Below are 17,313 nucleotides of genomic sequence, written 5' to 3'. Positions count from 1 at the left end.
TCAATTTTTGATACCAGAGAACTAGGGAATGGCTGCGGGTAGGTAAATCCAGCAGATGGTGCCATTCTCAAGCCTGTAGGACATGAATGTTTTGCTCAGCAAAGTGTCTGTGTTTACATTGGGGCAGGTGGAGAAGGAGACCTGGGGATGGAAATGCCTGATGAATTGCTTTTATGTGTGATGAACCCCTCTTGGTTTGGCAGAACAATGCTGTCAGTGCAGGAGCTCAGTGGTGAAGCCTTTCGGCACAGAAGCTCAGGAACCATATTAAAAGCTACTCTGAGCACATAATTATTTCAGCTTGAGGGTCAAGGTTTGAGAGTTTATGAACTTTATCCCAAAGTCTCATTTTCTGTCTCAAACTCAGTATCGGGAAATAATTCTTCCTGCTCATGGCCAAGGCAAGAACTGAGCTTCGGCGAGGATTAGTGGGGGTTCAAAGTGAACTCAGGTTACAGGTCTCTAAAAGAGATGAAGCAGTTTTTAAAAAATATTAGTGAAATTCACACACTGACTAACTGGATGTATTATTCTGGGCTGAGTCACATGGACCGGGTGGGGATGAGAACACTGGATAAGAATAACAGGATTTCTCTGGTTTCAAAGAACTTTCTGGAATTGGCTGTGGTACCATCAAGCCATCACAAAGGGACTACTAACTACGAGAAGGAAGTGGGGGGTGAAAGGGCCAAAGCAACCTGCAAAACTGAGACCCCTGAAGGCTGGCACTCTAGAATAGAAAGAGGTCTAGAATCCTGTGCTGTGCTCAAGTGACCACTGAGAACATGACAGACATTTAACATGACCTGACAACAGACACGGAGCACACAGGACTTTAGAGCCCTGTGAGACTTACAAGAGCCAATGGCAGGACAAGCCTGGGGAACCAGCTGGCCCACTGGCTGCTGAGCTATTGTGAGTCCAAAAGGTAGTTGAAAGGTCCCCTTAATCTCTAAGGCAGAAGTTGCTTCTAGTTGCAAGAGTTCAGAGCTGCTATTCCTCTTCTATCCCTATGAACATCCACCTGCCGCTTTGATGTAGGAAATGGGACAGGAAAAAGATGCTGAGGGGTAGGAGAGCAGAGTGCTGAAAAAGAAGTCCCCGGGCCATCCGTGGACGTCAGGTCATAGTGCAAAGCAAAATCTGGAATTCTGGGTTGTGTTCCCTGAGGTATGAATGTTAGAGAGGGGTCAGGTATTTGGTTTTTCTGCATGGGGATTAGTTTATAGAATACCATCTCTATCACCAGTTTCTTCGGTAAAGGACATTTCTCATAGCAGAAAATGGAAGTAAGAACAGGTGACTTGGGCATCCTCCACCCTTCCTCTTGAGAAAACCATTACACACACACACACACACACACACATACATATACACACAGCTGACAAAGAAGGGTCAGCGTCTTACTGAATACAGGAAACATTTTAATACATGCAGCATATTTACAGTTACTAGAGCTGAACAGAAGTGTGTGTTTCCCATCCAAGGGCTGTCTGTTCACAACAGCACAGACAACAAGTTTGGAGTTTTAACGTCAATATTTACTACCAGACACAGTGAGCGTGTAAGAAACAGTAATCACAGGCAGAGTCGGAAACAGGATTTTGTGCAGACATAATGCAAGGACAACTGGGTACTGAAACTCACTATGCTTTGCATGCCTTTAATTCAGCTTTTGAAGATTTGAAGCCTTAGAGTTACTGCATCAGCCCAAAGCAGCCACACTGGTCCCTGCTGGCCACCATTCTTTCTCCACAGTTATTTGTCCATCCAATATAGAAAAGCTATGAGGATGTAAAATCTATTCATTTCCGGTTAAAACTTTCCTATTAGAAGAAGCTTAACTCATCCTAATTAATTTAGCAGTGCTCCGTGCTGTTCGACGTTGCCCTAGCAACGACCTTAGGCAAAACCAGTGCTGCCATGGAGGTGTGTTGGCCGTGAGCAGAGCATTTACCTTCAGAGTTAGGGTTGTGGCCAGGATTGCAGGGCTGGGCTGCCCTGCCCATCCTCTAGAGGGCGCTGTGGACGCACTGGGGCAGGCGGCCCTGCAGCAGTGCTAGAGTGTTCTAACCAGGAGGTGTCTGGTCTTCAAAATCAGCTCAGACTTTTTAGACTCTCCACACAGGTAAGGATTCCAGGAATACCAGACACACACACACAAAATTCAATAGTCACCGTTTTCTAAAATTCTTAGCCCTGAGCCTTGTTTGTCACAAATCTAGATATGTTCCACCCAGTAGGATAGTAACTTTTAGTCCACATTATGAATAAAATGAAAGGATCTAATTTCAACAACGAGCAACCATGGCAAGGATGTAGGCATCCTTTTATTTATTTATTTTTTTAAGACTTTTTTGTCCTAATATTAAAAATATATGCTGGTGGGTAATGTTTAAAATCAGATGTTCTACACCGACGGATGTATTGCTTTTTCTTTTCTAACTGGGACTGGAAACCTGTCTTACCTGAGGTTATGCTCTCTCTCTACTCAGTGCGTCCATGGTTCTTGAATGCCCACAGAAGCACTTCAGGCACAGAAGTGGCTCACTGGAAATAAAAACTCGGGATCCAAACTACATTGGGTTCCTATCCCATTACAAATCGTAGAGATGTGAAATGGCACAAATGATCAGCTCCCCCATCCCAATGACGAGCCTACCAATTCCATTGCCCCTCGGTGTTTCCCAAAGTCCCTCCTTTGGGATGACACCTACGAGGTCATAGCAAGAGGAGGAACCAGTGAGTAGGGAGATAAGCTCACAGCACATCAGGCCTTAAATCACAAACAAATGAAAGATGGAAGTTGGTAAACATGCAAGTGGCCCCTGACACTCCTGGTTACTAGCCTGGAGCAGAATCTGGCCACCTTCTTTTCGTTCTTGTGGACCTACCCACTCTGTGAAACTGAGGGCCAACACTTAGAATTTATAGTTACGTTATCAGAATTTATGTTATCAGAAGAGTGGAGAAAAAACAGCATAGACACTGTGTGGCAAATGTAGAGAAAAGGAATCAAACAGAGCAAAAGAGCTGGCTTTAATTTTTAACAAAAATAAGGTTGCTCTTCAAAGCAGAGAGGCACTGTTTCACAGCTCCGCCAGAAGTTCTGGGCCTACTGGCTTAGTGAAGAGACAACTGTGAATGCTGAGTTAAAATCCAGTGCTGGCGTCCTACCCAAGCTGACGTGCCCTAATGCAAACTTCCTCCTGGAAAAGTCGAGTGTAACAGGTAGCCATATCTCTCACTTCTGCTGATTTCCATCTGTCTGGTTTCCCAAACGGCTCGGTCTGGTCTCTCCTGTTGCCAGCTTGCCGCCATCTTGGTGAGGCCCATAATCTCTATAAGTAAGGACAAGGTTTAGGTGATCTGAGTGGCCGAGGGGTTAAAACAGTTCCCCACCAAGACTATTCACTTCTTGACTCTAACCAGTGGAATCTGTAGGTTCCCCAAAATAGTTCCTCTGCAAAAATTTATGTTATCAGAAGAGTGGAGATACATCACATGTACATCTCAGATGAATTAAACTTTGTGTTTGGCAAATAAGTAAAGAGTCAGACATCGATAATATTTTAACAATGAGGCAATTCTGCCCACCATTCTTGCAGTGAATACAGGTGGTAAAACATGATACTGCTTTTCCTTTCATCTCTGTGACCTTAGGCCTCTCAGACATGAGCATCCCAAGGTTCTGATGTAATTCTAGTCTGTAAAGGCATGTATAATTTGTACAGCATTTTGGTTCATCTGATAACTAGCCAAAAATTAGACCAAAAATAAAAGTAAAAAACAAAATCAAAATGAACCAAAAACAGGAACCTTGTTTCATTGTAGAAGGATGGCTCACTGTACTGGGATCCACTAAGATCCCCAGCATATGTTATGGGTAACTTAAGGGATTTTCAAGGGTACATTTTACTATCCAAATTCACCTCACATTCTACCTTAGACAATAACTCCTGTTTAAAACTCCATTATACAAGATGGACATGCTTTTAATGTGACAGTATTCTTTTCTGATCCTGCCCAGACACAGGTCTCTGCTAATTTTAAGAAGACAATTAGCTCTTAAGAAACATTAAGAAGGCAAGTGGCGTACTAGTAAATATTTAACAGCTGGCTTGTGGGGAAGGGGGGAAAGCCCTGATTTGTAGCATTTGCCAATTTCCATGATGTAAATTCTGCCATCACTACCATTTCAACTTCCCAACTTCACATCACTGTACAGGACATTGGGACAGCTGTGCATAGCAGGCTCTCGCTAGCTGGGACAATAGGTTATGGCGTGCAGACTCCAGCATACCACTGGAAGGTCGTCAGTCTCTGCTACTTCTAATCTGGTCTCATTCATTTCCTCCTGACTGAATTCCTTATCCCTGTTCAGACGGGCTTGGGGATCCTGATCTCTCTATGAAGTTTCGTGGCTCTGAAGAGCCTCATTCAATCACCACCCCCCAAAATCTCACTCAATCACCCACCGATGTCCACTTGTCTATTTGTCACAGTGTCATGAAGGAGTGGAAAAATAAATCCACATCCAAATATTCCTTTTGAAATAAAAACCAAGGCTCTTTAGGATAACAGAATGGTAGCAGTCAAAAGGCAGAGTAGAGCTCATCTAGTTTAACTCTCTCATTTTAGATGAATAAATCAAAGCAGAGAAAGCGGTTAAGTGACTTGCTCAAGGTCACGTGGTTAATTAGTGATGCAACCAGCTCCCAGGAGCCCAGGGGACTCTCCACTGTGTCATGCCGCCCCCTTCCAAAGGTGTGCACTCATATTTTCTAAGGTGTGTGAGGTGTGGAGAGGCGAGAACTACTGTCAGCTCTTCCTGACGTGGAAATCGCAGTTCCTGGTTTGAGGTGCCAGGAAATGTCCCAAGAAGAAGATGTTGAGGCTTTCACAGGTTGTTATTCTGGCCATCCTCTTCTTGTGGGTCTTTGGTTTGTTCCGAGGCTAGAGGTGCTTGTCTTGTATTAAAGTTCCTTTTTACTCTTAAAAGGGGAAAAAAAAAAAAGAAGAAGAAGGTTTGTTTATTCACTGAAAAAAAAAAGATTTAAGATTTTGGAATGATAGTATGAAGCCCAACAATTTATAAAGAGGCATGAAACTGTCTTAAAGATGTCACCGATTTTAAATGTGTAAGTCCCCAATTTCTCTCCCAATTCCTCTGCCCTTCTTAGAAACAGTAATTTGATGCTAAGCTCATTCCCCTATTACAATTTTTGAAATTTCTTGCAAGAAAAAAAAAGGTTTCTGAAATTTTCATATGTTCTATTATGGATATGCATCATTTTTGTAGTTTGAATTAAAATATTAATAAACATATTCACCTTTTGCAAGTAAAGGCTAGCTGACACACTACATTCTTGCTGGGCTGTTCTTCCAGAAGCTACTTACTTTTCTCTGTTAAAAATTATGAACTCCTTTTGGACAGATTCAAGGTGCTCTTGAAGAAGGCATGTCTTCCAGGTGAACAATGAAAATAAAAAATAGAAGTATAGTTAGCAGACCAACAAGGATCCTCAAACAGCCAATAACCGATTGTCTGTTCCCTGAATGGCCCAAATCGAAGAAGTACAATGTATCTTCAAAATGGATGCTAGCCTGAGTGAGACCCCAGCTAAAATAATAGAGGAGCAGATAGGGAAGAAACAGCAAGAGGATAAAGTACACCAACACTCTGCTCCCCAACAACGAGCCTGCAAGGAACACCTGAGTTATGGCTTATGAGCTTGATGTCTTTAAGCCAGCCATTCAGCCCGAGAAGAAAGCATGGCTTCAAGGCAGGTCGCGACGAGGGTTTATTGAGCTAATTACTTACTCACCTCTCATCTCCTGTCCCTCAGATGAAAGGTTTAGAGGCTCTACTTGGATTTAATAAATAGCCTAGAAACATCCCCACACTGAATTCTGATCGAATGTCCCCCCTCGACAGCTGTGCTGGGGTTGACTGAATAGAGTTAGGGTGCAGTGAGCAGAGCTGTCTTTATTTGGGACTTTCAGTCATTAAAAACGTGTGCTTTGACATTTCACTGTCTGGCTTTCAACACCTATCGATGACTTCTCCATCATCATGAGAAAAATTTAACCTAAAAAAATAAAGGACGATCATCAGGCTCAGGACAGCGTCAACCCCAGATCCAGTGTTTGAAAAGTCTGCAACCAAGAACTTCCAAATCACTCCTGATGAGAAACATTTTTCTCTAAGGAAAAAATATAATTCATTCATTTTTTTTTTTTAATCTAGGAATTAGAAAATACTAAGTCCTCAAGTACTAAAGAGTGTTCTTTCTTTCCTGGGAAAATATTTAAGTGATAAGAGAGGAAACTACAAAAAGGAGAGGAAATTTCAAGAAGCAGGAAAGGAAGCAAAACAAAGGAGAGAAAAAAGACCACTGTGCTTCACTCTTATTCTCAAATGGGGGCACTTGTAACCCCGACGTTTCTGGTATCATGAGAGACATGAAGATACAGGAGAAACAATCTGACAGCTCCTTGGAGCAGAAGCTTTACGTCAAGATTTTAGGAAAATCATTTTTAACACTAAATTATTCTATAAAATATATGCAAAAATAGATAAACAAAATATTACATATTTTAACATATTTACATAAAATTTTATTTTCATATATTTTGCATGTTTATTTTACAGACATATGAGTTTATATATTTATGTGCACATATATGTATGTATTTATATACATGTTACATGTATGATAAATATATTTCTATGTATGTATATAAAATATTTACATAAACATATATATAAAATGTTATGTAAATATAACATGATAAAGGCATCTGCAAAAAACCCACAGCTAACATTCTCAATGGTAAAAACGAAAATCTTTCTCCCTAAGATTGGAAAAAAAACAAAGACACTTGCTTTCATCATCACTGTTCAACATTGTTCTGGGACTCTACCCAGAGCAATTAGGCAAGAAAAAGAAATGAAAGCATCCAACTGGAAAGGAAGAAGTGAAACTGCCTTTATTTGCAGATGACGTGGTCCTATATATAAAAATCCCGAAGAATCCATGAGAAGCTACTAGAGCTAACGAACACGTCAGCAAAGTTACCGTGTACGAAATCGACACAGAAAAAAATCAGTTATGGTTCTATAAACAGTACTTAATAATCCACGAAAATTAAGAAAATAATTCCATTTCCATAGTAACCAAAAGAATAAAATTCCTAGAAAAAGTTTAACCAAGGAGATGCAATATTTGTACTCTGAAAAGTAAAACACATTGCTGAAAGAAATAAAAAATAAATAGAGTTTGGAGTAATAAATAATTTTGAAAATACTGGTGATGGCTGCACAACACTGTGAATGTACTTAATGCCACTGGATTGCACACTTAAAAATGGTCAAAATGGCAAGTTTTATGTTACACATATTTTACCGCAATAAAAAAGTTAAACACAAAATAAAAAAAATCAAGAGATGTAAACTTCTCCGATTAGCGATGTAAAAGCCTGTTTTTATTATGGCCAGAGCCACTTCTTAGTAAATGATTCTGAGTTTGATATGACACCTAGGAGAAGGAGGAAACTGCTTTTTTCTTTTGCTTGGTATTAGAAATTGTTGGGAGTCTGTACTGTGTGTAAGTGGCTCAGAGCCTTTCCTGTCAAGGGAGGGACACTTGCTACTGCAACCTGGTGGCTGGGTGGGGAAGAATGAAGACAAGAGAGGACCCTAGGAAGATGTCCCATGGATGGAGCTTGACCTTGGAACTGTAAGGACAGCAGTAACCATTTCCACTGTCCAGTTATAAAGTTTCTTCCCTTTCAATGTATTGAGCCTCCTACCTATTGAGCCTCTGCTCCGTTACAGGCACTGTGTGGTGCCACGAAGACAGTGGTGGGAAAGCCTGACCTGATCTTCACCCACAAGAAGCTTCATTTTCGTGTGATAGAAAAAGAAACACAAATAAACATAGAAACATTCATAAACTATGTTAATGTCACAAAGGAATTTAAAAATAAGGATTAAGGAAGAGAGTGATGGCGAAGGAATCTCACCTTTGACAAGGTAGTATTTAGGGTGCAAAGGATGAGAGGAAGCCCCCTATGGGAAGATTTAAGGAAACATTCCAGAAAAAGGCAAGAGCGAGGGTCCTGAAGAAAAACAAAACGTACAGTGCTTGAGGCTCACACACTTGCCAGGTCTGTGTGGTTGGAGGGTCGTGAGGGGCATAGTACAGGAGTGGGCGAGAAAGGCGGGCAGATCGTGGAGGGTCTGGCCGGCATGGTAAAAAGTTAACTCACATACGGCTGTTATCTCTATAACCTGAGGAAACGTATAATAAAGATGATCTCTTGGCCTTTGCTACATTTGGGGGCTTGTTACAAGGAGTCTGCATCCAGCTTGAGGCAAGCTCTGTACGGACATAGAAAAAAGTAAGCCCGGAGAAGCCAGTTGGTTATGAAATGAACAGCAGATGATTAGGAGGAAGATGGTCGAAGTGACAGAGAACAAGCAAGATGGATTTGTGGCACAGCTGGGCGTCCCTTGGAGGGCTCTTGAAAGCACTTAAAGGTGGGAATCTGGCAAGAGACCAGTTCTGTGACCAACAGGATATGGACTTTGATTAATTAAAGGGTATAGTGGTCCCTAGAGAAATTAAGGACATTGGGGATACTTATTTGCTTGCAGAGCTATCTTCACCACAAGACTATATCTTTGAGAACAGGGATGCCCTTGAATGCAGGAATTCTATCTCGTAACTATCTCCAGTACTTAACATAGGGCCTGGTAGATAACAGGTTTTCTACAAAAGTAGCCTAAATAAATGGATGGAGGGAAGGATGGATGGCTATCTGTTGAGCAGGTGAGAGGATGAATGAATGGCTGTGTGGATGGATGGGTGACCATCCGAGGCAAAGTGAAGACCTCCGAACAGAAGCTCTCACACAAATGGCAGCCACCTGGAAGTTCCCACTGACCCTGAGTTTGGCGGGGACCTGCTCACCTCAGAGGAATCGCATTTCCTCATCTCCTTCTCCTTCTTTGCCAGACGCTTCTTTTTCTTGTGAAGAGGTTTGGACTCCAAAATCATTTCCTCGAGTTCAAAGGTGGGGTCACAGTTCAGCCTGCCTTTCTGCAAGGAAGACAGGTAGGCTCACTCCTTAGATTCCTGTATCATTCTAAAAATACACCAGGCCGAAGGCAGAGAAACACACTTGGTCTTAATGGAGCAGCCCAAGGATAAGAAGCTGAAGACTCCCACTCTACGTTTGGGACAATGTATTGCCAGCATGGTTTTTCATATTCTTTCATTTTACATTTTATTTATTGTTCTAAACTCCCCATGAGCCTTCGGTGAGTTAGAAAGAAAATCAAATGACAGTTATTTTTCTGAAGTTTGAGTTTTTGGGTTATGTGTCTCAGAGCGTGTTCTAACGGTCGTGCAGATCAGCATCACCTGATGCTGGCCGAGGATTCCCGGCTCCCCAGCTGGAGTTCGCGAATCGGTGTTTCTGAGCACGAGGAAACCGCACGTTTCACGAGCCCCCAGGTGATTCGGATACGCAACGAGGTGAGAACGTGCGCAGAGCGGCTAAGGCAGCACCGATGTTAGCTGCAGCAGTGCAGCGCCTCCAAGTGGAAGCGGCAGGAGGTGGTGCCGAGATCTCCATGGCGACATAGGAACCCTGGTACCAGAGGCCTCTACTGGATTCTGCAAGGTGGCCGGGTAAGTCCTTGGCCCCAATCTCCTGTTGTTCTGCAAGGTGCTGGTTCCCCAGAATCCCAGCGCGCGCCTTCTCCCTCCCCTCCCTGCGCACTTCGCCCGACCCCAACAGAGTGTGTCCCTGCCGTTTGCACAGGAAGGGTCACAGTCCCGCCGGCCCACAACAGGCGCCTGGCTTGGAAATAAGGACAGGAAACTCTGAGTTGTCTCTACAGCCCCCTTAAAAACGTTATTCTGCCAATCTGCCTACAAGTGAATGTGTGGAATCAGGCTGTGGGGTGAGAGAGGGAGCTACAGGCCTCGCTTGGGCCCCGGAGGCCTCAGCTTCTGGACTCTCGCGTGTTCCAGGGGTTTTCAGCCCGCCACAGATGCCCCTTGGCCAGGGACCCATGCGGTGGGGATTATTTCCCTTTGGCTTTTTCATTGTTATGAATGTATCTCCCGGCATAGAACTACCAGAGGAAGAGGGGTGAATGGTGAAAATAATATCTCATGCCAACCCCAACAGTTTGCAACCCTTTGACTCATGGAACCCCATGGGTCAGAGTTTCTGCATCTTTGGAATCAGAGAAAGCATTGTTTTTTCTCAAAGAGAAGATTCCTAGAAATGACTACAGCAGATCCTTGACGTTCCGGTTCGTTATAAAATTGTTAGTGTCAGTCAGCCTGTGGTCACATGGTTGTGTTACATGTTGTTTCTCTTAAAGTCACAGACCCTATCGGCAATGTTAAGTGAGGGCTTACGTATTAGGAGGACTGGGGCTTCTTTCCAGATAAAAAAGCATGTCACAAAAAGTGGTTAGAAGCTACAGATCCAGACACAGTCCTGGATTAGAATCTCAAATTGGCCACTTGCCAGCCGCGTAGCCTTTGGTGGCCAACAGGAGCTGGGGCTGCCTCACAATACCAGTGTGCTTATCTAATGAGACCACGTGTATATCTGGCACACACCGTACCGCACGCCGAATGGGAGTTAGTGTGGGCTTGTTGGGATTGACTCACATTGGGAGTGAAACCTGGAGTGAGCCTCTTCTGCAGAACCGCATCCCAGTTCGTGTCATTCATATATGGGAAACTCTGAAGGTCAGACAAGTGGGAAAACCGTTGATCTGGATTAGGTTCAAGTAGCTGCCGATGGAATACAAACAGCAAGGTCACAAGGAAGGTCAAAACAGGGCGCAATAAAAACACACTAATTCTCTCTGAATGTTTTCAAGCGTAGGAGTGAGAGAAACAAGGCAGCGCTCCCCTTCCCTAACCCTGTAAACAAATGATGCAGATACTGCATGCATAAGCAGATAATGCAGCAATGCATGGTTAGAATGAATTGTAAGCTGGTTTTCACAATGTAGTGAGTGAAAATAGCTTGTCCTACTGAGTCGAACATATCTTTGATTGACGATTCCTCTACTTCCTAACTATGAGCAAGTTTTCTAAATCTCAGTTTGTGTAAACCCATCTGTAAAAAGGTGAGAGTAATCTATTTCATAAGGTTGCAGCTAGAATTAGATGAGGCATGTATGCGAAGTGCCTAAGAGAAGGTCCGCTATTAATAGGTAGCGAACGTGCATCCATTTTTACAAACGAAATTCATTTTTCATTAAATGTTTCAGCTGTTTTACAGCTAATCAAAATATACTGGGGGAGATGCAGATAAGATGTACCTTAGGTTACTGTGAAGTTCTGGGTTTTACGAACTGGGATTAGAGGTGTTTTTCACCTCAACCACTCCAGAGCCAACAGCACATCAACCCTCTATCTCTGGCAGGAAATGTCAGTTCCACTTGAGAAATGTCCTGGAGGTGACAGCCAGAGATCATCAGGGTGCAACTCTGGGGTGGAGAGGGCTGTCTTGGAACTGAGGAAAATTTGCTTTTGGAACATGACCCCTCTAATCTTCATTTTGACATTACCGATGGCACTGTCCCTATTCCGAAACAGGGAACTCAGCCCGTAGACAAGAGATACAGGTTTGAATCCTTAGTCCTCAAACTTCTTTTCCTTGACCAGCTGCCACCTGGGCATTTTTTTTTTTCTTTGACAAAAGCCAAGCACATCCTCTTGGGCTCCACATTCTTCCTCTCATGTAATCATTCAATACATAAGATTGAGCTCCTTTTGGGGGGAACATGGGCACTTTGAAAATCTGATGAAAGTTATGGACCGCCTTAATTCAAACACCAAAGTTTACCACCTGTCAGGCTCTGTGTTTGAAGTGGGGGAAACGACGGTGAACAAAGCAGATGTGGTCCCTCCCTTATGAGGCTCAGAGGACAATGATCATTAATCCAAGAATCACACACACATAATGCATAACTTCAAATTGTGCAAAATGCTATGATGGAATGATAGCGTGGCGTAAGCTTAAAACAGAGGGAGGCTTCCCAAGTGATATTTGAGCTGAGATCTAAAACTGTGCTTTTCAAACTATGTAGAGGGGCCAGTCGTTTGTTCACTTGTTTGTTTTCATTTCCAGCACACTGAAACCAGTACGTGGTGTTCTTGTGCACGGCTAGCGTGCGACTCCACACCAGTGCAATTAGCGATTTGAATTCTACATCACCAAATAGGCTTGTGCCCTGTTCGGTGAGATGAGTCCACTAACCATATGCTTAGAGGCGTCAGCAATAGCAAATTGCTATAAAAATTTCTAAATGTTTCTCTCAGTTTCCATACTTGTCATGAGCCTGTAAGAAACAATTCATGGACTTGAACCAGTCAGTGAATCACACTGAGTAGTACTGGTCTAAAGGAGGGAGCTGGAAAAGCTGGGAGGGGGGCAATGTTCTAGGCAGCTGAACGAGCATGTGCAAAGGGCTTGTGGTAAGAGCCTGATAGACGAGGGTGAAGGGATGGAAGGAGAGAGAAGAGAAAAAGGTTAGTGCAGTTTATGTGTAATCCAAAGGGGGACAAAAGTCAAAAATAGGGTTTGAGAGGTAGTTAGAACCTTTTTACTGTACAAATTATTTTGATCTTTATTCGAAGAACAATGGGAAGACAATGAAGTTTGCTTTGAACAGATCACTATGGGGCAGAATGAAGAACAGATGGAGTGTGTAAAAGTGTACAAGGGGAAACCAGTATTAAGCAAGACTTGATGGCAACAAGATTAGGAAGATAGCAGTGGAGATGGAGGAAAGTAACAGATTCAAAAAATATTTAAAAGGTCAAATTACAGAACTTGGTGATGGTTTGGATGTGGGGATGATGAATGATTTCTGGTTTCTGGCTTGCATAAGTGGATGGATAGAGAGGACAGTCACTGAGAGAGGGGACATTGGAGAAAGTCCAGGAAATACAGAGACTTTCAGAACTCCATTTTGAGCACACTGAGTTTGAGATGGCTTTGGGACATACCAGAGGACATGTGCATTGCCTTAATGAAGTCATGTATTTGAAAGCTGTTAGCTACAAACCCCACTCTAGAAATGTATATTATTATGACTGCCTCCAATATTTTAAACTAACTTCTAATCTCAAATCAGAGAGCATGCTTCTTTTTATCACTTTTGTCATGCAGTCCTTCTTACCTTTTTAAGAAGTGACACCATTTCCTGTGACCAGGCAGAAGGGTAAGTCACAATAGCTGTCTCAAACATATGTGCGATTTCCTTGCTGGAGGTACTGGAGCGAATATGATACGGTCTCTTAAGGGAGAAAAGAAGAGTTTTCATTTTATAGGATAAAAGAAAAAATTTTGCTTTGCAAATGTTTCCAAGCTAAATTTTCAACTAGTAAAATCTCAGTATCATTTTCTCATTCCTTCCAGTTGGTAGTTGTGTTGCCACATGCATATATGGCCCAGTGTGGCCAGATCACATACTTAAAAAAAATTGTGCCGGAAATCTATAGTGTCCTGTGAAATCTCAGAATTCTTAAAAGTTGGTAATTCTGCTGAGCCAAACAAAACGTTTCTGTGGGCTAAATTCACCTCTGAGATGCCAATTTGGAACTGTTTTGTAAGATCAATCATATAACTATTTACATAAAGTATTGGACAAGTGCTCAGTAAATGGAAATTTTGAAAAGTTGTTATTTATGTGTTGATTATAAAGAGATCCAGAGTTTTACCGCACAGCTCTTTTTACTCGTTTAAATCGTAACGAATAAGTTCAGAAAAGAAATTTAGCCAGAAAACTTCAACCCCATACCAAATGCTATGAGTACCTGGTTCCATGGAGTGGGGTGGCAAGTTTTACTATGAGGTAAATGTATTTTCACCTCTGAGAGAACCAGATTCTTTTATGGTTTTTATTTCAGGGGTGGGAAAAAGCAAGACTCTATTACGGTTTTCACAAATGTCCACGAGAGGGCAGTCTTTACCTATAGTAAATCTCTCTTTCATAAAGGAATTATTAATGCTAGAATTTCTTTTATGAAAACTGTGAGTTACTTAAAACCAAAGATTATATACCATACTCACGTTTTGTACATGAGACCTACCACCTAGTAGGTGCTCATTACGTGTTTTTTGAATGAAAAAAAATCTCCATTTGAAACAACAATAAGACAGTTAATATATACTAAGTATCTGCCTGGCCTTTCTGAGATGCTCAGTCAATGACTGTGGACTAATGAACTACACTGGGAGAAATGGAGGAGTTGAATTTTTCCCTTGTTGTAAATCGGTATTAAAAGGTAATATAATTAAGTGTTGGAGCTCTGAAGGCAAAAGAATTTGAGGGCTAAACAGAGTCACTCAATTTGAGTTCCAATTCCTTCATCTGTAAATTGAAACACCTCATGAGATTATTGGGAAAATTCAATGGCATAATATGTGTAAAGTTCCCAATAGAGTGGCTAAGATATATTAGACACAGTACAGAAGAGAGATATTTTTATTGTTATTGACACAGGGTAGAAAGGGATAGATATAAATGCGAACAGTGAACAGCAAGGCGAGTCATCAATAAAGATGATATGAAGACAGGCTTAACTCCACACATAGCATGTTGAAGTGCTAGCAGTTGACCCCCTAAAAGGAGACTAGCCAAACTTTACCTTTTATGCAAGGTTTAAAAATACCTGCCACATATGCCTTCCCTAGAGACCAAATAAGGAACCATAGCTAATTTACTTGTCTCAGTAAAGACACAGTGGAAATGACCCATGTAACTCAATATCAGGAAAGGAGTACTAGGAACCTCATCATCATCATCAGTGTTTATTGACTATTTGCTAGCCGAAGGGCATCATGAGTTTCTACATGTAATTCATTTAATGTCTACCATTAAGAGTTAGGTCAGGCCTGGCATACTCAAAGGGTTATATGTGTGTGCAGATGTATTTTTCCCCCTAATTTTATTCTTTGATTCATTGCTGCTTCTTAACCTACTGTTTCTTAGCCATCTAAAACCACAAAATGATTTGATAAACAAATAATTAACTGATGGATGCCACAAGCAATTGGTTTAAGAGTGCGTTCATTCACTTTAGAAGGCCATATGACTGAATTTAATACTTTTCAAAAATCCTCATGGCCTGTCAACTTATTAAAAAGTCAAATTGCCTTTGTCTTATACAATATAACTTATTTTCCTAGTTCAAAATTTAAAAAATCCATGTTAATTCATCAACTACTAGGATTATAGATTTACTCATTTGCCAAATATTTATTAAATGCCTACTATATTCCCCATGTTCCAGCACCTCTCCTGGGCCTTGTACAAGAGAGAATGACTTCTGTTAGTGGAGGCTAGAGTTTACTTAGGGAAACCACAAATAAATATACACTATAAAGAAAAATTACAGTGTGCAATGACAGGATATATCAAACAGTACTGAGAGAGCATATAAATTAAGATGAACATATAAAGAATAAACGAGGTAAAAGGTAAAATGTTAGATGGGAGAAAATGATGTGTTGTGATTATAGTCATATTTCAGAATACAAAAGCAAAGAATAGTGTACGTAGTGCAAAACAGTGCAAAACTAAGTATGTCTCTATCATAAGCTAATATGGATAATAAAAACTAGAGATGACATGGACCTTGTCTTTACAATGGCAATGATAGCTGGGAGACAGAGATGACAAAACAGGTTAATAGCTATTGAGACCCATTCATCAAGACCATGATCAAGCTCAGAACCCAATGAGTGTTTTCAAGCACATTTCTCTTTGAGGCTCATATTTTTCTGTAAGTAAGAATTTGTAAATGAGGAGAAATTATTGTTTAACACTCTTCTATGGCTTAGTCGTGTTGATAGTTATAATTAGATATTGGAATTTCATTTATTCAGATTAACTATATTTTAAAACATAGTTACATACAGCCTACATGGTGATTCTCTCCTAGAATGTGTCAGAATTGACTTGTAGTGACTTGTTTCTCCATTCATTCACTATGCATTTATGTGCCTATCTAAAATTAAATACTGTGGCTACTACTAAAGTATGTAAGATACATACTTCACCTTTAATGAATTAACAATCTAATAGTATAAAAGAAATAAAAACACAAAAATTGATACATCTGGAAAAATTTACAAGGTCACTATATTTACAAAATAAATTTAATCCAAAAAAAGAAAATAAAGTAGATTTAGGTGTTTTGATATAGAAAGTTCTACATTTTATCTTAAGTGAAAAAAATTCTCAACAGAAAGATAAAGCATAATTCTGTTTTTGCAGAAACAATAAAGCATAAATGTGTATGTGAAAAATAGATTATCCTAATAAGAACAGAAAAGCAAACTATGAATTCTAGAAGGTGGGGTTGGAAGGTCAAAGGAGGGTTTAGTTTTTTAATAGGAATTTTCTTTGCCTTAGAGGATATGGTTGATATTACCTTCATTTTCGTGCTTCTCTATATTTTCTAATAATTTTAAATTCAGAAGGGTCATAAAGCAGATAAAGTACATATATATTTGGAAGAGATACATATCAATTTAGCTAGAGATCAGAGAAAGTCTCTTCAGAGAAGTGCCATGTTGTCATGGGCTATAAAAATAAGTAGGATTCAGATATGAAAAGACCTGGAGGAAAGCCTTCCTCACAGAGAAATTTGGGATAGTCTAGTACCATGTCCTTCTCCAGAAACGATCAACATACACTGGATATAAAGGCTCTGAAAAGTCTGGAATTAAGATACATGCTTAACTTTATGCAAACTCAGCCTAGCAGTTCACAAACTTATTTGCAGAGTGATTTGTTAAGAAGACCAGGGCCTAGCTTCAGAAACATCTCTACAGGCAAAGGAACAAGAAGTAAAAAAGCCCAAGATGCCTCGAGAGGAGAGGAAGTCTAAAGTGAGTTCATAAGAGTCAGGGTCATGCAAATGGAAGTGAATGTGAAAAGTTAACCTGGTTCTAAAGGGCAAAGAATGCCAAGCTATTTAAAGATTGTGTTTGTAAAGGGTGTGTGTGTGGGTGTGCGCGCATGTGCGCGTGCGTGCGTGCACGTGTGCACGTGTGTGTGTGTGTGTGTGAGAGAGAGAGAGAGAGAGAGAAGCAAGCATTGAGAGCAACAGCAATTTTTTTTTTACATGAAAGTCCAAGACATGGAAACAACCTAAGTATCTGTCAACAGATGAATGGATAAAGAAGATGCTTATATATATATAAATTTATAAATTTATTCTCTATATATGTTTTATTTATATACATATAAATAAG

General features: G+C 40.9%; 1 protein-coding gene across 4 annotated transcripts in view; it reads right to left on the bottom strand.

The window, feature by feature from the left end:
* Nucleotides 1-1,403: 1,403 nt before the first annotated feature.
* The window catches only part of STK32A (serine/threonine kinase 32A), a 92,780-nt gene continuing 76,870 nt past the window's right edge, over nt 1,404-17,313 (bottom strand). For 3 of the 4 annotated variants that reach the window (XM_039836469.1, XM_039836470.1, XM_039836471.1), the window contains 5 exons: nt 13,229-13,345; nt 10,701-10,826; nt 8,979-9,107; nt 5,401-5,465; nt 1,404-4,994 (listed from right to left, as the gene is read on the bottom strand). In XM_039836469.1, the coding sequence (XP_039692403.1) occupies nt 4,901-4,994; nt 5,401-5,465; nt 8,979-9,107; nt 10,701-10,826; nt 13,229-13,345 (531 nt within the window). In that variant the 3' untranslated portion in view covers nt 1,404-4,900. The remainder of the gene's footprint in view (nt 4,995-5,400; nt 5,466-8,978; nt 9,108-10,700; nt 10,827-13,228; nt 13,346-17,313) is intronic. The other variant, XM_039836472.1, reaches the window with a different exon arrangement.

Source organism: Pteropus medius, unplaced genomic scaffold (genome assembly GCF_902729225.1).
Source record: "Pteropus medius unplaced genomic scaffold, Ma_sr-lr_union100, whole genome shotgun sequence".
Lineage (NCBI taxonomy): Eukaryota > Metazoa > Chordata > Mammalia > Chiroptera > Pteropodidae > Pteropus > Pteropus medius.
This window is presented reverse-complemented; position numbering and strand designations above follow the sequence as displayed.